At 37.7% G+C, this 24,892-nt stretch overlaps 1 protein-coding gene across 1 annotated transcript; it reads left to right on the top strand.

Annotated features, from left to right (window-relative positions):
• Positions 1-4,283: 4,283 nt before the first annotated feature.
• Positions 4,284-4,871, top strand: LOC141652569 (uncharacterized). The gene has a single exon (XM_074460095.1). The coding sequence runs from the start codon at positions 4,284-4,286 to the stop codon at positions 4,869-4,871; it is 588 nt and encodes a 195-aa protein (XP_074316196.1).
• Positions 4,872-24,892: the final 20,021 nt, after the last annotated feature.

A 24,892-nucleotide genomic window follows, 5' to 3' on the forward strand; every position in this document is an offset into this window, starting at 1 on the left:
ATTACTTTGTAAGTCCTCTGCATGTGTTTTGGATCTCGCTTGGTTAGAGTGTGTATGTACGGTTACTAGAGATATCTATCATGTTAGATTGCATGCATGCTTATGTAGGTCGCAGTCAGGTGAGTGACTAATTTCTTTCTCTCCTACAAAATCTGTACTCAACATGGTTTGTATTACACACTTTATATGTAGGGCTTGCTTATGTTGAAGTCGTTCTTATGCTATAATATATGCTTTAGAGAGAGAAAGCTTATGAACTTTCTTCCTTTCAGCAATGGCGAGGGGAAAATGACATACTAGTAATTCTTCACACAAAAATAAAAATAATAGTTCATCTGTTAATAAATCAAAAAATAATACTAATACGCTACATATTAATGAATTGAGTGAAACAATTGAGACGGTAAGAGAAGCAGAGTGTTCTAAGGCTTCGGAGCTTAGGGCGTTCAATCTTACTAAAGAATTGTCTGTAATTTCAGAGGACAAAGTGACTGATGATGAAGAGTGGGTGGAAGTTGGGAAGAAACAGAATCGAGCTGGTAAGATTCCTACCTTGAAAATTGATGCTGATGATCTTCAATCTGAAGTTGAATTTTGGTCTTCATCGATTTATTGCTATGTTCTTGGTGCGAATCCGCCTAGTCATGTTTTGGGAGGGTTTGTGCGAAGAATTTGGCAGAAATACTCCATTGATAAGGTGTCGTTTTTAGGGAATGGCGTCGGCGTAGTTCGGTTTGGGAAACAGGAGGATAAGGAGTTGGTATTGTAGTCAGAACATATCCTTTTTGATAGTAAGCCTTTCATTATCAAGGATTGGAAGCCTGACACTAAAATCATTGAGGATAAACCTGATGTAGTACCAATTTGGGTGCGATTGTATGATTTGGACCTGAAATACTGGGGGAAGGCTTTACCAAAAATTGCTGGGTTAATTGGGACCCCAATCAGGAGTGATAAGGCCACCCAGGAGAAAGAGTTTCTGAATTATGCGAGATATATGGTGGAAGTTAAGACAGGACAACAATTCCCTGAGTATGTTGAGTTTGTTGATGAGAAGGGTACGGTGTAGAGGCAGGCTGTTTTCTATGAGTGGAAACCTGTCCTTTGTACCAAGTGCAAAGGAATTGGCCATGATACTAAGAACTGTAAGAATGGGAAGGTTTTGACTAAAGGTGCTCCTACTAAGCAGCAATGGAGACCCACGGTCGTTGCTCCTGTTCAGAAACCAAGGGTGGTGCAGGTGAATAAACCAGTGACAGCAGAGGAGCCTGTATCTGAGGAGGAACTTCCTCAAATTGATCCTGCTGCAGTGGTTGCACCTATGCCATATCAGGGGTCTGTGATGAATTCTATATCTCCTGCAAAATTCATTCACAGAATGTCTAAGAGAGGTATGAGAATGATTCAAGGAGGCCCTACTTTTATGGATGTGTTACAACTGTCCTTGAAAAAGAATATGCTAAGTAGTCTAGGAAGTGGGAAGGGACCATCTGTTAGTGATAATGGTTAACATTGGTTTTTGTAATGTTCGTGGTATTAATAAGGTGAATAAGCAGGGTGATGTTAGACGTTTCCTGCACTTAAATAAGATTGGTTTATTTGGTTTAGTAGAGACTAGAGTAAGGAATAAAAATAAAGATAATGTTCAACTTGGGTTAGGTACTAAGTGGCGTATTATTGATAATAATAATGTCAAGGACAAAGGGAGGATCTGGGTTCTGTGGGATCCTGATGTTTTCTCTGTGACTCCACTGCAATCTGATCTTCAAGTTGTTCATGTGGCTGTTAAGCATTTGGGGACTGATTTTTCTTGGCACTGCTCAATTGTCTATGGGTGTAATAAAGATGCTGATAGGGCTCAGTTATGGAATTCCCTCAAACGTATGAAGCATATGGTTACAAGGCCTTGGTTGGTTATGGGTGACTTTAACAATGTGCTGTATGTGGATGAGAGGATTGGCACCACTGTAACTGCTGCTGAGGTTAGAGATTTCCAAGGGTGTGTTGACTTTTGTGGACTGTATGATATGGTCACTACTGGTGCTTACTATACATGGAACAATAAGCAAGCAGGAGCTGCCAGAGTGTTTAGCAGGATTGACAGGGTCTTAGCTAATGATGAATGGATTCTGACTGGGCCTTCTGGGGTGGTTAATTTCTTGCCTTAAGGTTTGTATGATCATAGTCCTTGTCTGATTGAACTTTGGAGGGATGATGAGAGGAGGAAAACTAGCTTTAAATATTTTAATATGTGGGGTAAAAGTAGCAAGTTTAAGCAAGTGGTTGGTGAGGTTTGGAATGGTCAGGTTAAAGGTTGTCTTATGTTTCAAGTAGTGAAGAAACTTAAGATCCTTAAATGTTCTTTGAAAAACTTGAATAGAGAGGGTTATGGGGATATTGAGAATGCTGCACAGGTTGCAAAAGTTTTTCTGGAGCACATTCAGATGCAGGTTCATCGAGATCCCACTAATATTAATCTTCTGGAGGAGGAAAAAGTAGCTGTAATCACTTTTAAGGAACTGGATGAGGCAAGAGTTTCTTACTTAGCCCAGAAAGCTAAGATTCAGTGGGCCTATAATGCTGATGATAATACTCGTTTCTTCCATAGCACTATAAAGGCTAGGAGGGCTCACAACAAAATCTTGAGTATTAAGGATATGGATGGGAATGAGTGTAATGATGCTAGCAGTATTGAACATGCTTTTATAGATTACTATAAGCTGTTGCTGGGGAGTAGTAGTCAGGTGCACCCTGTCTGTACTGGGGTGGTAAGACGAGGGAATGCTGTGACCCCTGAATAGGCTGCTGGGTTAGTTCAGTCTGTCACAAGGAAGGAAGTTACTAAAGCTCTCTTTTCCATTCCAGTAGATAAAGCACCAGGACCTGATGGATATTCATCAGGTTTCTTTAGAGATGCCTTTGATATTGTTGGTGAGGATGTAGTGTCTGCTGTTATGGAATTTTTTACTAGTGGGAGAATTCTTCACCAAGTGAATGCCACTGTGCTTACTTTGATACCTAAGAATGAGGCTCCTGCTACAGTTATGGAGTTTAGACCCATAGCTTGTTGCAATGTCCTTTACAAGTGCCTATCAAAGGTCATATGCAACAGGGTGGCTAAAGTCTTACTTGATATCATAAGCATGAATCAGAGTGCGTTTATTTAGGACAGAGAGATTGTTGATAACATTCTTATATGTCATGATTTGGTAAGACTTTATAATAGGAAAAGCTGTTCACCTAGGGTGTTGATGAAGATAGATTTGAGAAAAGCGTATGATTACATTGAATGGGATTTTCTTCATGAAATGCTAGTTGCACTTATGTTTCCTGATCAAATGGTGGATTGGATCATGCAATGTGTCACTACCACTTCTTTCTCCCTGTCACTTAATGGAACTCAGTTTGGGTATTTTCAAGGTAGGAGAGGACTCATGCAAGGTGATCCCATGTCCCCTCTTTTATTCACAGTTTGTATGGAGTATTTGATAAGGATACTGAATATGGTCACGGATAAGCCTGAGTTTAGATTCCACTCTCTTTGCAGAACTTTAAAGTTGAGTCATCTAGCTTTTGCTGATGATCTCCTTCTATTCTGCAGAGGAGATTCACTATCTGTTAGAGTTATGATGAGGGCTTTCCTCTCCTTCTCTCCAGCATCTGGACTGCATATGAATAGAGATAAATCAGATCTGTATATGAATGGGGTCACAGGTACTGAAGTCCACAATATTCTGAACATTTCGGGGTTTTATGTTGGGACTTTCCCATTTAGATATCTGGGGATCCCTATCTCATATAAAAGAATTAGTGTGGCTGAGTGCAATAGAGTTGTGGATAAAATTGTTTGCAGAATTAGAGGATGGGGTGCTAAACATATTAGCTATGCAGGGCGTTTGCTTCTAGTTCAGTCTGTGCTTACACAGATTCATAGTTACTGGGCCAGAGTCTTTTTATTGCCCAAGACTGTCATTCATAAAGTGGAGAGTGTTTGCAGGAGCTACTTATGGGCTGGTAATGCTGAATTTCATAAAGTCCCTTATGTGGCGTGGGAACAATGTTGTTTGCCTAAAAACAAAGGAGGGCTAGGGATAGTTAACTGTCCTCTCTGGAATGTGGCCTCTATTGGGAAATACACTTGGTGGGTGGCAAATAAGAAGGACTATTTGTAGGTCAAATGGGTGCATCAAATTTATATAAAGCATAGTGATCGGTGGACTTATCAGCCTAATACTAATACAAGTTGGGTTTGGAGGCAAGTGTGCAAAGTGAAAGATCAGCTGATGCCTGGTTTTGCAGCTCATAGTTGGTCTGCATGTGGCTATTCTGTGCAGAAGGTTTATGAGTGGCTCCTGGGATCTCAGCAGAGGGTCACTTGGCAACCATTTGTTTGGAATAGGTTATCCTTACCTAAACACAATTTTTTGGCATGGTTGTTTGGTAAGAAGAGATGTCTGACTCAGGACAGACTGATTAAGTTTGGAGTTATTACTGATGGGATATACTATCTCTGTGGTGCACAGCAGGAAACTCAGGCTCACTTGTTTTTTGATTGCTGTTACAGTCAGAGGTGTGCACATCTTTTACAGCACTGGTTAGGTGTGTATTGGCAGGGTGACTGTGTTTATTGGGTTATCAAATGGAGATGTAAGTCTCTATGCAAGAAGATGATTGTAATGGCTGCCATTAGTGGGTTATTGTATTGCATATGGGAAGCTAGAAACAAATGCAAGGCGAATATGGTGATGAAACGACCTGAGGCAGTAATTGAACATGTTCAGGCTGCTATCAGATGGAGACTGCAAAGAAGTGACTTCGTTCAACAGAAGGATAGTACTATTGCGTGGATTAGAGATAAAAGATTGAGTTAGTTTGAGTAATTTGGTGTTTCTAGGAGTGCTCTTAATTTGTAGGATGGTGAAAATTGATCTTTGTATGGTGTAACCTCTTTGATAATTATTAATATAATTCACATTCTACCAAAAAAAAAATATAATATATGCTTTGATTAATATATATTTCTTGCCTCGGTTGATATCATTCTAGTCGTTTTATGTCTATTCTCGTCTTTTCGATGATGTCAAGAGGTGGAAGAAATGAACATGATTTAATATTTGCCTAAGCTTGCTCCTTGTCAAGACTGATTGTCTCTTAAAGTCCTTAAAGCCTTTGGTCTTGTATATAATTGTTTGATCTTGCGTTGATCTTTATCTATAAAGATGACGGTATTATATTGAGGGGGAACTACATACTTAGTCACACTTTTAGGAGACTTGCCATCATCAAGAAGGGGGAATTTGTTGGACCATATAGATATATTTGTTTATGTTTTGATGATGTCAAGAGTGCTTTATATTCTATATACTCGTTGCGCGTAATTGTTTGTTTAGTCTTTTAGATTGGACTTACTAATCACAAGCATTAAGGAATTGTGATGGAAGTATGATGCGTTTATATTATGATCAAGCCCTCAATCAAGGATCAAGATATTACAAGCTTGATGGAGCGTATCGTTGTACGCCATCAAACACACTTATACTCAACTACTAGCATAGCAAGCAAGTCGGGGTCGATCCACGGAACGGGGGTACTCAAATTGTTCAATCTAATAATTGTAGTTGCACTTAGGGTTGTCACAATTGGTTTGGGTTTGTAGTTGTGTTCTAAACTAATAGAAGCAATAAAGTAAAACAAGCAATAAATTAAGAGATGCAAACAAATAATAAAGGATACTAGGATGTCATGGGATCATAAGGGAATCATGGTAAGATAGTATAAATGAGTTATATAGATGCAAGCAATTTATTATTGTTGGAATTAAGTTAGTTCATGTCATATAATTCATAAGAATATTTGGGTCCTGGAGCCTAGTTATTTATGACTTTACAATACCTACAAGTCGACTTAATTCTTCCTATAAAACTACATGCATGATAAGCCAATTCCTAGGAAATATTACGTCTCGGAGCCGAGTCGGTTAAGACTTTACAACACCTCAAGTCGACTTGGGTTTTCCCTATTCAACAATATGCAAGGTCTAACAAGGCTTGAGTTGGTTTATGTCTTACAAGCCTTGTTGAATAGATAAGAGATGGGTAAAAAATGCAAGGTTTCATAGTCTAGCATTTCATCAAACATAACATGTGCATAAGTTGAAAAACAATAAGCAAGCATTCATATGAACTCATTAAGCATAAATCTATCCCATGATTAACTCCCCTAATCCCCCACTAATCCTAGTTAAGTAACTACTCACTCATTATCATGGAAGACATATTATCAATGGTGTCAATCATCACAACAAGTATAAACATGATTAAAGAGTGAGGAAAATAAACAATAAAGAGAAAAGAGTAAAGAGATTATACCAAACTTAAGATGAACAATTGAAAAGAAAAGAATAATAGAAGAAAACATGATTTATTGATGAAGAGTTGTCAATTCTCCAATAATAACCCAATTGTAATACTACGGTTTTATGAGTCTTTGGGTACTCTATCGAGTGGGGCATACTCTGTCGAGTAAGTAAATTTTGGTGTACGAAACAGTAGTCTGCCTGTAGGGTACTCGATCGAGTAGGCTTGGCACTCGATCGAGTAAGGGGCACTCGATCGAGTAACTGACTTACTCGATCGAGTAAGTGGTTTTACGGGTGATATTTGACGGGTTTTGTTAATAATGCGGGAATGGTATATAAGGCTTTCGTCACTTTTCTCAAAACACTTTTACAACCTAAAAACCTTCAAGAGAAGATTGGGAGTTACGTTGAATCATCCTCGCCGCATTATTAGCAAATCCCGGAGCTAGAAGTGTCGGATTTCGTCATTCTTTATACCTTCGTGATCCTTGCGTCGAGGGTAAGCTTTATATATAACTTTTATATTGTTTTGTTAATATTGGTTAAACCCTAATTTGGGGATTTTGGGGTTTTTATGATTATGTGGTTAAGGTAGTAATTGTATGCATGTATGTATAGGAGGAGGATTCGTACAGGAGAGATTTTGAGACAGCTGCTAGATCGTCTGATTCTGTGATTGTATTCCAGGTAGGGTTTCCCTACTCAGTATTAATTATATGATGTGTTTGGTGGTTTAATTGTGATTATTGTTGAAGTATATTGTTGGTGGTTGTGACGATTGTTGGTTATATTGTTGGTTGTTGTTGTTGATTAATTATCGTATTGGAATTGGTTTTGGTAATTGTTCATTGTGTAAGGTGATTGTTGTATAACTATCTGTGATCTTCGGGGTGCATCCCTGGCTGAGTGGGGTCACTTGCGGGAGTGGCTTCACGCCCTTGATTCGCCTTCTGTGGAACCCGTCACAGGAGGGATGTGCACATTAATGAACATGGGTTTATCGCTCGATGGAGATGAGCGGGGCTTAGGTGGGAACGGCTGCGGTCCCCCACTAGCGGTGTGGAGTATCTGTTGCAATGGGTACTCTAGCAGGGCTACACACTTTAGTGTGTAGTCAGTTGTGTGGAGATTTATTATGGAGACTGGGGTTTGTTCTGTGTTGAGCTGTTTTTGCATTTGATTTGTTGTGGTTTGTTTTTATGTAAATAATACTTACCCCGTTTAAATGTTTTAAAAACTGTGGTGATCCATTCGGGGGTGGTGAGCTGTTATTGAGCAGGTTTGGTTGATGTGCATGGGATAGCTGGGTTGGGTCATCACGAGCTGTTTTAGATGTCTTCCGCGATGTCGAACGTTGTTCTTTAGCTACTTGGTTTAACATTTGAGAACAGTTGTATTTTCTTTTAACAGTTTTGGAGTTAAGTTGTAATGACTTAAACTATATTTACTTTTAAAGTACATTTCTTTATTGTCTTTTGATTATCATTGCCTCGGGTAACCGAGATGGTGACGTTTATATACCTGGGTGGTCCTGGTAAGGCACTTGGAGTATGGGGGTGTCACAAAGTGGTATCAGAGCGACGATCTTGAAACCTGTAACCAATGAACCTAATGAACGTAGGGAGTCAAACTAAAATGAAACAGGGTAGAAGTTGTAGGAGCTAATGCAAAGACTTGGGAGACGTCCTAAAGTCGCGAACTTGTCGTATAATTTTGAACCGGTCACCATAGAATGTGAGTCGGGATCGCTATGTGTTTACCTTGTGTGCTATGTATTCATATAATAATAAGTTGTATGAATCGGTGGACGTGTGTATGTGGAGGATGGGGAATGTGTAGAGAAAATGGTGATGATGTTATTTATATGTTGTTGGTTGAAAGCATGATAATTGATTTACCATATGGCATTTTAGAAATATAGAAGGAAGGTTGATTTGCTTGAGTTGTACAAGAGTTATATACATATATATGTTGTGTTTGTCATTTTGTATGAGATTTATAAAGCTGAAAGTTTGTGTAAGAGCATGCGGGTAGTGTTTACGAGTCTGCATGTCTCGATCGAGTGGGTCTGACTCGATCGAGTGGGTAGTTTACGTTTTGATCGGTCCGCTTCGTGTTCACAATTAAAGGTGTGGTCGTTGGGTCACGTCCGAATCAAAACACAATTTATAGCTTCACAAACAACTCTACAATTAGTAAAGAGGCAAGTAAAGGTCGGATCCCAAGGGACGGGTATTGAAATGAGATTTCTATTGAAACTAGTGGTGTCTTAGGGGTGTCACAATTTGGGTTGATGTAGAAGGTCATTAACTAAAATAGCGATGAAAATAAACAAGCAAGATGAATTAAAAAGGTTGTAAACAATTGATAAAAAGCACTAGGGTGTCATGGGATCATAGGGGAATCATGGGAATTGATCATACAAACATGTTCTCAAATTATAAGCAAGCAATTATTGTTGTGATGGATTGAGTTGGGTTATATCTTACAATCCTACGAAAGTTTGGGTCCCGGAGCCGAATCGATTAGATTGTACAACACCTACAAGTCGACTTAATCTTCCCTACTCAACAACATGCATGGTCTAATGAGACTCGAGTTGGTTTATGTCTTACAAGTCTCATTGAAAAGATAGGTGATGAGTAAAAAATGCAAGGATTCATAGGCTCGCATTTCATCAAACATAACATGTGCATGAGTTGAGATCAAAACAAGCAAGCAAATAAAACATGAAAACATATTAATTTAAGCACGAATCATTCCCCATGTTGGTTTCCCCTAATCACCCATTAACCCTAGCTAAGAGACTACTCACTCATTATCATGTTGATCATGCTAGCAAGGTTGTCAATCATACCAACAAAATGAAACATGATGAATAAATGAAAGTAATTAACAATAATTAAAAAGGGATTAAGAGAATTATACCTACTAATGATTCCAATAATAAAGCAAAGATAAAAGAAGTACTTGATACTTGATTGAGAGGTTGTCAATCTCCCAATAATAACCCAAATAATCTTCAATTACCCAAAATAAAGGATGAACAAAAGAGAGATTAAGAAAATAAAACTTGTATTAGAACTTGATTAATTGTTGATTACAAAACTAAAGAGAGATTTGATTGATATTAACTACTCTAATTATTGATAAGAAGAACATACTCTTCTAATTAGACTAATGGGGTATTTATAGTGGAAATTAGGAGGATGCATTAGGGTTAACTAAGGGATAAACTAGTAATTACACTTTTTAGATTGAGCAGGGAGGAGCCGGTATTTTTCGAAGGAAGGGCTTCTGTATTTGTAGCTTGGAGGAGAGGAAATCGCGCTGTGCTGGAATCCGAGCGGTTTTGTGTCGGGACGGGCGGATTCTGGCGGTTGAACACGGGCGGATTCAGGAGAATCCGGGCGGATTGTGGTGGCTAAACCCGAGCGTCTTGTGGTGAAACCGCACGGATTGTGCAGGTGGAGGACGGCCGGATTGTAGGCAATCCGCACGGATTGTGCCTCAGCAAGATTTCTTCTTCTTTTCTTCCCTTTTTCGTCATAAATTTCTTGGGGATTTCCTTGGGGACTCAAGGATCCTTTCTCAACATTGCTCATCTACTATAATATGTGCAAAGGCCTTCTAATCTTGTCTCTCCTTGATGCTTGGTCATTGGATTCGATCAATTTAGTCTCGTTTTGCCATGAAAATGCAAGATTCTTACTCCTTTCCTACCAAAGGATCAAAATCTCAAAGATTATGCAAAACAAAGAACTAAAGATAATAAATGACCCAAATATGCACTAAAAAGCATGGGAACAAGGCTAATTCGGGGGCTAAATATGCGCTAATTATGGTCACATCAAATATCCCCAAACCGAACCTTTGCTCGTCCCGAGTAAAGAGGTGACAACGACTAGGACCATTATTTAAACTAACCTAATAACATAGCCGATATGAGACAATTAGCGGGTCTCACTCCGCCCCTTCAACTCACAACAAGACAACCATGAGGTAGGATGCCTTCTTGCAAGGCAAGGTGGGTCTTGCCAAAATGGCGACACATCCAAACATTAAGCACACAAAATCATATAATGGATGCATCTACAAAAGGAATAGCCACTTCCTCATCAAGTGGCGGAGGCGCTAAAGAGGAACAAATTTAAGAGCATGTAATCCTTCAGAAATACTAGTTCAACAAATTACTAAGGCTAAGAGGATGGCACTAAATCACCTCCGAATGGTGTTAAACTAGACTACTTTCGTCCTCAATTTCCAAATGTGTTTGTCAAGAGCGATCGGATGGTGGTGGAATGATGATCCTTATTATGCTAGTAGCATATGACATGTCAAGTCTCGAATTCTCTACAAAAGTAAAGGTCATGGATCGTCCCAAGCTCGACAAAGTGGCTTGACAAAAAGGCTTTTTGGGAATGAAATGCTCAAATCTTTATACACAACGGGTGGATATGACTAGTACTCAAAACTTGACCTCATTTCAACTTTCACATTTCAAAAATTTTAGATGGGGTTTGTCCCTTACGGGCTAGTGTCCTTTGCTTTCGCCAATCGCTTATTAGGCAACCGGTTAACCTCTAGACAATAGCTTTTTGGGGTGATAGTCACTCTGTCTCTGGGCGGCCGAATTCACAACAGTGTGGGGGCCCAATTCAATGGATCCCGCTCCAAAGCACATCGAAGTGGTACGCCTCCATCAAAACAATTTAAATTTCTCAACATTCAACAATTCATAACATTTGAGGTTTCCTTGGCATTAAATTACTTCCACATGACAAAATTCTTTGAAATGAGCACTTCAAACTTATTGATAGGAAATATTTTTGGGTTGCCTTACCACAAGGTCAATCAAGGTCACCTAGACAAGTTAACCAAGTCCACATCGCATCATGGGGTTGGATAGGTGACTCACATGCAAACCCTTGACTAGGCTTTGGGTCATGGGTCAAAAGACACTAGTATGACACTATCTACGGTGTTTTACAACCATTCTAGTAGGCAAAGTCTTAAGTTCAACAAGTATTTGTAATGGCTTAGTTGCTCTTGTCAAAGTTCCTAATTAGGCACTTTTCAAAACTTTTCTAACATGCAACTACATGCTATGATGCAACTAATATAAACATCCTAATGCAAGTGATTCTACTAACTAATATGACATATAAACTAAATGCAAGTCCTAAGTGTTGGGAAATGTGTCCTCAACAATAGTGTGATCACATGATTTAAATATCATTATTAAAATCTCATTTTAAAGAATACAATTGGGAAGTAATTTTTACTGTCAACTGGTCAACATATATCGGTAATGATTGGCTGACTAGAGTTTGACATTACTGTCGTGCGACGGTGGTGATCGATTAACCCCTAGGTCATACCTATAGGGCAACACTCTTAATTGATCATTTAATTAATCGTATAATGTTACGAGTTAATTAAATTACTTGAAAAATTGACGGATGATTTTGGAAGTAAAATTTACGTATCACATTGAAATGTGATTAAATGAGATACGGTCTGAGTAATCGAATTGTATCATTACTCGGATGAAATTATTGTTTAAAGAAACAATTGAAATTGAATGAATTATTATAAATACAATCTGTTGTGATTTATAAATGGTAAAATATTTTGGTACAAGTAATTGTGAATTACTAAGTCGATTTTTGTATGTGACGTATTTTTAATAATACGTTAATTTTTAATATGTTAAAAAAATGCACAACAAATTTATGTAACATATGACATGTGACATAAGTCAAATTGACAAAAATAATATGGATCCCATATTATGAGTGTACCGAAATTAAGAGGGAATTAGGCTAGAAATTGTGTTGTTTAAATAAGTGGAAAACACAATCATTTATAATATAGCCTAGCCATGCAACCCTAGTTTGCATTGTGAAGGTAAACAAGGGCATGCATTGGGTCTTTTTCTTCCCCCTTTCTTCCCTCCTACCCAGTTTCACCATAGAAAAGGTAAAAGGATTTTTGTCTTAATTTTTTATATACACTATATCCATGAGTGTGTAAATTATTCATTCATTCACTTCATAAAAAATATTTTAGAGAGATAAAAATATTACTCTTCCTCTCCTCCTCTCCTACCCGGTTTTAGGAGACCAAACCAAAATCATTTTGCGTCATTTTTCTCATAAAATTAATATTGTACTAGTATTCATAATATTAATTTTAATTAAGAGTAAGCTTTGGGTATAATTCCTTGGGAGAGATCCTACACTTGGGTCTTTGTTCATCCAAAAGGAAAGCTCAAGAACAAAAGAGAAGGAGATCTCTTTTGTGCCCATATGAACCGAAATCACAATGTAAGAACATGATTTCTTCTTTATTTTGCTAATTAGTTTGCATGCATAAGACCTTTATTAATTTTATGACAAATTAAATTAAAACATATATGAATATGTTGAGTATATAGATCTACTTTTCTTTCAATCGGTATCAAGAGCCATGGTTGTTTGCATGCAAATCGGTTAAAAGTTTTTCCGAGTTATAAAGATTAACATATAAAACTTGTAAAATTTATGTTATTTTGATATATCACGAAATTAATTCATGCATGTTAAAATTTCTGGTCCTAAAATGTTTTAGGATATTTTGGTTAAATTTACGGATTTTTATTGTTCATATTATACAATAATGGCATTTAAATATGATTTTATGAGTAAAAATGTCATTTTCGGTCTAAAATTAGCTATACTTCGAATTTTCTAGTGATTTTTGGATATGTTGTCACATATATTATTTTGAGATAACCTGTAAATTTTCAAAATTTTTGGACTAGTTATGCTCGAAAAATGGATTTTTCATTATTAAATTAGGATTTAGGTGAAAAATAGGTTAATATGAGTTAAATTTCGAATCTGGTCATAGAAATTTAATATGTTGTCACATGAAATTTTAGAAGATGTGTGTAAAATAATGGGCTATAGTGAAGTTTTTATGCATGATTTATGGATTTTTGAAGAAAAATAGCATAAATAGTGACATTATTAGTGAAAAATTAATAAAACATAATCTATGACTAAGGAAAAACATCAAATGTTGCATTTTATTGTCTTTTTCAGATCTAAAATTGAAAAGTTAATGAATATAATTTTTCCCATGTTTTTATGATTATTTTATTAAAAACCGATAAACCGCAACATTGTTTTTCCGGAAAAATTTCGAAATTTTTAACCTAAGTTTTTGAACATTATGAGTGTCATGGTATTTTTCCAGAACGTTCATGAGTTTGAATTTCAAAATTTGAATTTATTTAAAATTTTGTGATTTATTTGAAGTTTATAGCTTATTTTTGTAATTTTTAGTCCATTAATGAACAATTTTATAAATATGAGTTAATTATGGTCAAATTATTAGTGAAGACTAAATTTTGAGTCCTAAGAGGTTAGGGTAATTAACTTATGCATAAATATGAATTTATGTAATTTTTGTGAATATAAAATGTTGAAATCACGCAAATCCGTAAAAACCGAGTAATATACGATATTGGCTATTTAAAGGCGATTTAGCATAAAATTGAGCATGTTCTTACATATTATAATGCTTCATTTTTCTTTATGATTGTCATAATTTTAATTTATGTAATTTTTGAATTATGTAATTTTACTTAGTATGGCCTTAGATTTTAATTGGTATTTCCCGAAATGTATGGGAATATCGATTCGGTTGTAATTTTATTGTGATCTCGTATCACCGTTTTGTAATTTAATAGATTTATTTTATTTTAGTTACAAATGTATAATAATAAATTATGTAATTTATTATGTAATTTTATTTATCTCGGAGTTTCCAAAGACGGATTTCTTCAAGATGGCGATACATAAAGACGGTGTTACCTCGAGATGCGTGCCACAACCGAAGTTCAAGGGACCAATGGAGTTGGTTTCCGAATATGTAATAGTTAAATATTTTTTATTTCTATTTTAGGAAAGGCCATACTAGGATTTAATTATTTTTATGTTTGCATTTTATTTTATGTCGCATGCATCGCTAAATCGCCATAACTAAAACATGCATCCTATTTTATCGAGTTTATCGACCGTGTCAATTAGAATTATCGTAGTTCACCGCTTTAGTTCACTTAAAACGTGATAGATAATAAATTGACATGACCTCTCGCTAAAACAATTAATTGAGACATAGCCTTACCATATAGTAGAAACCATGAAAACCTATTTCGCGAGGGAGTGCACTCGGCTACCCCGGGGTACAAACCTTGTTACGTAGGGGAAGTGGGTGATAAATGTCTAATCCACCGAATTCATGTTGATGAGGGTTTCATCGGCTACCCCGTGTCTAAGTTAATGTGGGTTTGGATAATGGACACATTTATTCGAAATTTGGATTGAACTCAACAAAAGTTATTGATGAGGGTTTCATCGGCTACCCCGTGCCCTTGTTGATGTGTTTTGGGCTATAGATAAACATTAGAGTAATTTTATCGACCAAGAGTTCTAAAAGTAGAATCGATTAAAAAGTTAATCCACCGAGTTATATTGATAAAGGTTTCATCGGTTACCCCGTGCCTAAGTTGATATGAATTCGGGTCTTGGAATCATTTATTATAGTTGGCTAGAGGTCACTATATAAATGTTCATATCTTGTTAATATTTTACAAGTATGATTTAAAAAGACAAATGTTAATATTTCCTTTTCCTCCATATTTGTAGTTCTTTACAATGAATCCAACAAATGCTACCGCACCGATAACAATTGAGTCTTACCACAACGTTTTTGACGACGTTTGCTCCAACAATGATTTCGACACCACTAGAGAACTTCATTTTGGGATAGGTTCGGATGGAAACCTTAACTTCATCACTTCTTCTAAGCCACCTACTACTACTAGACCTCGTGTGAGTCCGTCTCAGGAAGACTACCTCATACAATCTATAGGGTCTTTGTCTCTGGAAGATAAAGATGCTAAAGCTAGTGGGAGCTCAAGCAATCAAGTTCTTGCTTCAAAGGGCAAAAGGTTCAAGAAAAAGGGAAAGAAAATCAAAAACTTCAAGCAAGTTAATGATGAGTGCCATTATTGCAATGGCATGGGACATTGGCTTAGGAATTGTCCCGTATATTTGCGAAATATAAGGGAAGGACTCATCACTCCAAAAAGTACAATTCCTAAAGAAATTTATGTTATTGATATAAATTATACTTCCACTACGACATGGGTACTAGATACCGGTTGTGGTTCTCACCTTTGTAATCATTTACAGGGTTTAAGAGATGTGAAGAGGCGTAGCAAGGGAGATGTGGATCTACGCCTTGGAAATGGAGCTCGGGTAGCGGCCGAATCCAAAGGAACTTATGTTTTAGCTTTGCCTAATGGATTTGAGTTGTATTTACATAATTGTTTTTATGTGCCTACACTCTCTAAAAACATTATTTCAATCGCCATGCTAGACATGGACGGTTTTTGTTTTGTCATTAAGAACAATCGTTGTACTATTTCTAGGAACGACTTGGTTATAGGCCAAGCTTCCTCTATCAATGGCATTTACATTTTAGAGACCTCAAATCCAACTAATGATATCTATAACATTCAATCAAAGAAACTCAAATCAAGTGACCCAAGTGAAGCGTTCATTTGGCATTGTCGATTAGGTCACATAAACGAGAATCGCATCAAAAGATTAATTTCATCTAATGTGATTACACCATTTGATTATCAATCATATGGTACATGCGAATATTGCCTACTTGGCAAAATGACTCGTAATCCTTTTAGTGGTAAAGGGACACGAGCTAGTGAGCTATTGGGACTCATACACACCGATGTATGTGGACCAATGAGTATCACCGCTCGTGGTAATTATGACTACTTTATAACCTTCACCGATGACTTGAGTAGATATGGGTATATCTATTTAATGAAACATAAGAGTGAAGCGTTTGAGAAATTCAAGGAATTTCAAAACGAAGTAGAGAACCAATTGAACAAAAGGATTAAGGCACTACGATCCGATCGTGGTGGAGAATACCTTAGTCTTGAATTCGATTCACACTTGAAAGATTGTGGTATTATATCACAACTTTCTCCACCCGGAACACCACAACTCAATGGTGTTGCCGAAAGGAGGAATCGAACCCTACTTGATATGGTTCGATCCATGATGAGTCAAACCGAGTTACCGAACTCGTTTTGGGGATTTGCAATCCAAACTGCAATTCTATCTTTAAATAATAGTCCCACTAAAGCCACCGAAAAGACTCCATTTGAAACATGGAAAGGAAGAGTTCCTAATCTATCCTATATGAAAATTTGGGGATGTGATGCTTATGTCAAGACTAAACCCGACAAAAAGCTTGCCCCAAGATCCGAAAAATGCATCTTTGTAGGTTATCCTTTGACCTCTCGAGGTTACTACTTCTACAAACCTCAAGATAACAAAGTGTTTGTGTCTTCCGAGGCTGTCTTATTAGAAAGCCAATTTATTTCTAAGAGACAGAGTGGGTGAAATTTTGAACTTGATGAAGTTCAAGAGCCACAAACCGAGGTAGAGAGGCAAGAAGATGTTCCTTCGTCGTCTAACGCGGTTGTCCCTCCTCCACTTAGAAGAACGGGCCTAGTTATTCGTCATCCCGATCGATATGTGGGACTTATCGAGGAAGATGGAACACTCGATGTGTTGCTTATGGAAAGTGACAAGCCCGCCACCTACAAGGCCGCAATCTCTAGTCCAAATTCCTCCTTATGGCTTGAAGCCATGAAGTCCGAAATGGATTCTATGCATGAAAACCAAGTTTGGGACTTGGTAGATTTGCCTAAAGGGGAAAGACCCCTTCAATGCAAATGGATATTCAAAGTCAAGAATGGCATAGAAGGACATGACGATGTCTACAAAGCTAGGCTAGTGGCAAAAGGATTTACCCAAGTCCAAGGTCTCCATTATGATGAGACATTCGCCCCCGTAGCCATGCTAAGATCCATACGGATTTTGTTAGCGATCGCCGCATTTCATGATTATGAAATATGGCAAATGGATGTCAAAATCGCTTTTCTAAATGGGCATTTAGAAGAGGAGGTGTACATGATACAACCCGAAGGTTTTGTTGATTCTAAAAATCCTAACAAAGTGTGCAAGCTTAAGAGATCCATTTATGGTCTTAAGCAAGCATCTAGAAGTTGGAATCATCGATTCAATCATGTTATAAAGGAAAATGGTTTCACTCGAAGTGTTGAGGAACCATGTTTATACATGAAATTCAGTGGGAGCAATGTTGTGTTCCTAATCTTGTATGTCGATGACATACTACTCATTGGAAATGATATTCCAATGTTGTCTTCTGTTAAGAAGTGGTTAGGTAACCACTTCCAAATGAAGGATTTAGGAGAGGCACAACGCATATTAGGTATCCGGATACATAGAGAGATCCAAGAGGATATTGGCACTAAGTCAAGAGTCTTATGTTGATAAGATTCTTCGACGGTTCAGCATGGACAAATCCAAAAGGGGTTTGGTATCTATGGTAACCGGGACGATATTGAGCAAGACTCAATCTCCCTCCGAACCCCATGATGTTGAACGCATGAAGTTGATCCCTTATGCTTCCGATGTTGGATCAATCATGTATGCCATGATATGCACACGTCCTAATGTCTCGTATGCCTTGAGCATGACGAGTAGATATCAAGGAAATCCAGGTGAGAGTCACTGGATTGCAGTCAAGAACATCCTTAAGTACTTGAGAAGAACTAAGGATTCTATCCTAGTGTTTGGAGGTGACACTGAGTTGCGTGTTAATGGATACACGGACTCAAGTTTTCAAACAGTTAGAGATGACTTGAAATCACAAGCTCGTTTCGTTTTTATGCTCAATGGTGGTGCCGTAAGCTGGAGAAGCTTCAAGGAAGTCAGAATCGGGTTCTACAACGGAGGGCGAGTACATCGCACATCAAAAGTCGCTAAGGAAGTCTGTTAGGATCGGGCAATTCACGGAAGGTCTAAAAGTAGTACCTACCGCCAATGATCCCATCACTCTCTATTGTGATAATAGTGGGACGATCTTCCAAGCTAAGGAGCCGAAGTCTAGTAATAGATCTAGACATGTACTTAGAAAATATCATGTAATAAGAGATTTCATTGAAAGAAAGGAAATTGCGATTTGTAAGGTTGGGACGGATGACAACATAGCCGATCCGCTCACCAAACCTTTATCGCAGGCTAAGCATGATGGACATGTTACGTCCATGGGACTTAAACGTGTACCAAGTTTTTGTTAGATTTTGAAATGAAATAAAAGTGTTGTTTTTGTTCATGTTCATAATCACATTTGTCTTTTATCTTTAATTTATACATTGTTACATCCAAACGGGTTGTAGTGACAATTGAACCCCGTTAAAGTGAACACGGATTAACATAGTATTTGCCCATAATCACTTGTATGAGGTGACGTCTCGAAGTGACTAGAGTGTGATGCGATTGATGGCAAGTTCAAGTGCCATAGAGTCATGTGAGATGACTAGTCGATCACATAGGCAGATTGTTAGGAACATTTTGTCGGGCCTTATGACCGCTTATAGAGTTCTGGTAATTTATATAGCCTGGTCGTGGCAAGAGCTACTATAGTATTCAAATGAGTCGATTCTTTTGACTAAAGGCTATTCGCCTAAGATGGCACAGTTTCAGATTAACTTTGATTTGTGTTACTACGACCTTCGTAAATGGGGTCAAATGGGCATATTTTGGGTTATGATGGCTGTGGCTAGTCGAAGGGAATGAGTGCGATATGAATTGTCCACCCCTGGTCAGGGTTATAATAATATCTCAGGGCCACTCGAGGAGTAATGAACTGGAAATGCGTGGCCACGCTCGGAAAGTATCTATGATGGAAAAGTCCGGTCAAATCAGTTATTCTCCAGATCGAGGAAACCACTCTCGATATGATCACTTTCAAGTACGACCTGAAAGACACCTTGCATTGAGTGGGAGATAGTAATAGGACAAGAGAATTGGTGACGCACACTTGTCGAGGACAAGTGGGAGATTGTTGGGAAATGTGTCCTCAACAATAGTGCGATCACATGATTTAAATATCATTATTAAAATCTCATTTTAAAGAATACAATTGGGAAGTAATTTTCTTGTCAACTGGTCAACATATATCGAATGATTGGTGACTAGAGTTTGACGTTAACTTTCGTCGATGCGACGGTGGTGATCGATTGACCCCTAGGTCATACCTATAGGGCAACACTCTTAATTGATCATTTAATTAATCGTATAATGTTACGAGTTAATTAAATTACTTGAAAAATAGACGGATGATTTTGGAAGTAAAATTTACGTATCACATTGAAATGTGATTAAATGAGATACGGTCTGAGTAATCGAATTGTATCATTACTCGGATGAAATTATTGTTTAAAGAAACAATTGAAATTGAATGAATTATTATAAATACAATCTGTTGTGATTTATAAATGGTAAAATATTTTGGTACAAGTAATTGTGAATTACTAAGTCGATTTTTGTATGTGACGTATTTTTAATAATACGTTGATTTTTAATATGTTAAAAAAATGCACAACAAATTTATGTAACATATGACATGTGACATAAGTCAAATTGACAAAAATAATATGGATCCCATATTATGAGTGTACCGAAATTAAGAGGGAATTAGGCTAGAAATAGTGTTGTTTAAATAAGTGGAAAACACAATCATTTATAATATAGCCTAGCCATGCAACCCTAGTTTGCATTGTGAAGGCAAACAAGGGCATGCATTGGGTCTTTTTCTTCCCCCTTTCTTCCCTCCTACCCGGTTTCACCATAGAAAAGGCAAAAGGATTTTTGTCTTAATTTTTGATATACACTACATGCATGAGTGTGTAAATTATTCATTCATTCACTTCATAAAAAATATTTTAGAGAGGTAAAAATATTACTCTTCCTCTCCTCCTCTCCTACCTGGTTTTTAGAGACCAAACCAAAATCATTTTGGATCATTTTTTCATAAAATTAATATTGTACTAGTATTCATAATATTAATTTTAATTAAGAGTAAGCTTTGGGTATAATTCCTTGGGAGAGATCCTACACTTGGGTCTTTGTTCATCCAAAAGGAAAGCTCAAGAACAAAAGAGAAGGAGATCTCTTTTGTGCCCATATGAACCGAAATCACAATGTAAGAACATGATTTCTTCTTTATTTTGCTAATTAGTTTGCATGCATAAGACCTTTATTAATTTTATGACAAATTAAAGTAAAACATATATGAATATGTTGAGTATATAGATCTACTTTTCTTTCACTAAGTTCACATTGTTATACCGCATCAATCAAAATAAAGCCACATAGTCATTAACATAAAGAGGAAAAAGGAGATTGGAAAGATCATACCATGCGGTCATCATGATCCTCATGTCTCGGATGTGGCGTAGTCAATCAATGTGAACAAGGATGAAACAAACACAATATATACAACAATATATACAAAAGGAAATAAACATGTTTTTGGGTTTTCAATTTTTCAAATTTTTATGATTTTCGAAATTTTTCAATTTTTTTGGATTTTTTTGAATAAGAATCAAATGTTAGAATTCCCATCTCCACACTAATATGGGCATTGTCCTCAATGGCCAAAATGATGGAAATTATGCAAAGATGATGCATGATTTCTATAGTAAATGCAATCTATACTAGGCTACACTACATGATGCATGGTTTTTGTTATGACGGAGAGGATAATTTAGATTACCTCCCGTTGTGTATGCATTAACTTCCCCTAACCGAGTGAGACACTATTGCTAATGTCCAAGGATGGGTGTAGTTCATGCACACACTATGCAATGCATGAAACTAATTTGTCATTTTGGATTTTGAAAATGGGAACAATAAAATGAGAACACCTCAATGGTACCGAGGTGTGAGTCCTCTATGGTGCTAGGACTACTCCAACAATGATCAAAATTAATAAAAATACAAGGTAACAAGACACAAACTTCTTTTCATGAAACTTTGAAAAATAAAGAGGAGAGATGAGAAAACTTCACTTAAACTTAGGTGGGTGCCTCTCGCCCGCTCCACCTAGTGATGAAGTAGTCTTCTAGACATCGGCATCATCTCCCTCTACATCGCTATCCCAAATCTCCTTTGAAGCATCACTCAAACTTGGGTCCATGAATTCGTTTTCCTCACTCTCAAGCTCCACCGTATCACCTCCACAAGAATTGCCACTCCCCTCCTCTTGTCTACCGTTCGCCCCTTCATTAGCTCTCTCCGAGTTGGGGAAGAGCAAATCTATTTGAGCCCATGTGGGGAAAGCTCCTTCCTCACTAATCCGTCCTCTTTGAACCATCTCGTGATATTGAGGATAGAGTGCATAGTAAGTGTCCACGGAGGTTTCGTATTGACGGTAGTGTAGATCTTGTAAGATTCCCGTGACAAAGTCGTCACGGGGGAGGATGAAGGAGTTTGGATGGTTATACGGTTGGTAGGGAAAGGGGTAGGGAGGCACTTTGATCTTCTCATCTTGAGTTTGTTGTTCTTGTTGTTGTTGTGGTGGATTTGGAGGTGGTGGTGCTTGCCTTGTTTGACTTGGGATGAGGTAGGATGGCATTGGAAACAAGTTTCCTCTTCTTGGGGAGATACGTGGTAGGTCGGCCATTGGAAGATAAATCGGATCGCTTCCTTTTGTCAACCACTTTATCCGCTTATCAACCCCCTCAAGGGTTATCCAATGGTGATGGACGAGAAGGAGATCTTCATTAATCCTCGGGTTTCCCGAAAGTGGAGTGTACTCATTATTCTCATTGAACCTCGGGTTGAAGTGCTTTGCAAGTCTAGTTATGAGTCCTCCATTCACTATGTGCTTCATTCCATCATCGTCCCCATTTCTAAACTTTGCCCATTTCTCTAGCAATACTAGAGGTGCATTGAAGTGATACACATTTCTCCCTTGAATGTTGAGGTAGGATTCCATAAACACAAGGTCTAATTGGTTCACGATGGCCGGATCTCTGCGGGCAAGTAGAGTGCCCGAAAGAAAATGATAAGTAAGCCTCAAGCTCGGGTTTTGGATATGAAAAGCAAGACATTCCTTGGTATGAATGAAATCCCGGCCCGTTATGGTCCTCCACAAAGGTTCAACACTATACTTTTTGGGTTTCGATGTTCGGGTAGGCGAAACATCGAGTCCAAACACATTCGCGAATTCTACAAGGGTCATCATCCTAGAAACATTCTCCAACCTAAACTCTATGCATATTACTTTGTTCAAGGTTGTAATCTTCAAAAAGCTCAAAAATTCAAGCACAAGAGACCGATAGGTTGGTTCATACATGCGAAGTATCCCATTATGGGACTAATACTGAGTAGGAAATCCTACCTAGAAAGCACACTGTCAGACGGTCTCTACTGCTGTATCAAAAAGCCTCCTCTATGAAACCTCCTCCTATCATACAACACATAAATGCTACCCAATTACATACTACTCCAAAACCCCCCCCAAATCCCTATATTAGGGTTTAACCAAATCAAAGGAAAGACAATAAAAAGGGTACATAGATCTTACCCTCGACGCAAGGAACTCAACGGTATAAACAACGCTAAGAACTGACCTTCCAAACTCCGGGGATTGCTAATAATGCGATTAGGATGAAGAACTTGCTTGCTTTCTCTCTTAAACAGTAATTTAGGTTTTGCAAAAGTGATTTAGAATAATGACGACAAAGCTTATATACCTTAATCGCATAATTAACAAAACCCGAGAAAACTCCCCGTAAAACCGGCTACTCGATCGAGTACCCGAGGTACTCGATTGAGTGCCCCCTTACTCGATCGAGTACCCTAGTTACTCGATCGAGTACCCAACAGGTCAGAAACTTTTCTAAAACGCAACTTACCCTTACTCGACAGAGTAAGGCCTACTCGATAGAGTACCCCAAGACTTATAAATACGGAGTATTACAGTCTTCCATCCTTAAAAAGAACTTCGTCCCCGAAGTTTAACCCATACATAAAAACAACCATACTAACTCGACCAAGACACAACAACATAACTAAGAACTCAAGAACTCGACCAAACATAAAACATGAACTCTTAACACCCACTCCACCAACTATGTTTACTTCCCTAACATGACTCACGATACCGTATCCACTACATATATATCTCTCACGACACCAACTCCATACATAACTAACTACCATCCTCTGACGCTACTAGCTCCATAGTATCATCCACTATCAAATCCAAAATCAAGACATTCAAAGACATCAAACGGAATGTTACATTCTACCACCCTTAAAAGGAACTTCGTCCTCGAAGTTTACTAACACTCATAAAAATCATCATGCCACTATCAAAACTCTCAAACTCCTAAACATCACACTACTACAAGCACGACCATGGCCTTTTTAACAACATCAACCACAAAACAAATCCCTCCTTTACGCTATGCTAACACTCTACTTCCAATTATTTTACAACATGCACAACCATGAAACTCACTTTTATCGCATCCTACTCCTCTTAAGACAAATGTTACGTCCTCGTAACTCACTAATACTAAATCCTAGACATATCTTTTCATCATCCTCATCACCATCGTATGTCAAAGATAACCGCCTATAACCTCATTTCTATAACCGTTCCTATTTCCAAGGCTTTCTTACTTAAACAGTTCTCATACCTCAATTCACTCTGCACTCCATCTAACTAATGCCGCAAAACCCTTAGCCTAACCAATACTCCAACTCTTCCACATTACCGCAACATGACATACCTCTCTATATAGACTATATAAAACTTCTATCGCCAAAAGCATAACTCACGATCCACACGTGTTACGTACACTCACACTAGATCATCAAGTTCTTTCCTTCATTACCACAACACTCATACATAACTTAACACGACACTAATTACTCAACACCCTACACTCACTGTCTCAACAAAGGATTATGAACCACCTGCATATATCAGATCATTACCACACATGTTCTACGAATCACTTGCCATGACTATGACTACCGATGCCTCATCATAAAACAAGATCAAAATTACTGTAACAACTTCTCACAACTGTGTCCCATTAATAGAATGTCACTATACCATGACAACAACGAAAACATGTACAACTCTCTTTCATATCATACTCTACCCTCATTCCAAAACTTAACTGGTAAGAAACATCGATAACAAAACAACTGTCTATCTGTACAAACTGAAACTCACAGGAAGCAACATCAAACAAAACAACAATCTATGTATGACTGGTATTTACTTTCGAAACTCGAATCATAATCATCCCGCCTACTCCACCACAACCGGTGACGGCATCACAACACCGCCACCAACAGCCATACCGCAGTGCGAAAATACTCGTATCACAACACTAAATATCGTGCCCGGATCACCACCCGAGGCACCACAACCACATCGATAGTCATCACAACTGCATACAACTCCCATGAATACTGACTCAGAATAACTTCTCAGACAAGAAAAACTTACTCACATCCACTTTACTAAATTATAACACAACATATTTTATGA

Source organism: Silene latifolia, chromosome 1 (assembly GCF_048544455.1).
Source record: "Silene latifolia isolate original U9 population chromosome 1, ASM4854445v1, whole genome shotgun sequence".
In the NCBI taxonomy this organism is placed as follows: domain Eukaryota; kingdom Viridiplantae; phylum Streptophyta; class Magnoliopsida; order Caryophyllales; family Caryophyllaceae; genus Silene; species Silene latifolia.

Excerpts from the sequence above, each read along its gene's own strand:
- LOC141652569 (XM_074460095.1), top strand. The coding sequence starts at position 4,284 with ATGCCTGGTTTTGCAGCTCATAGTTGGTCTGCATGTGGCTATTCTGTG.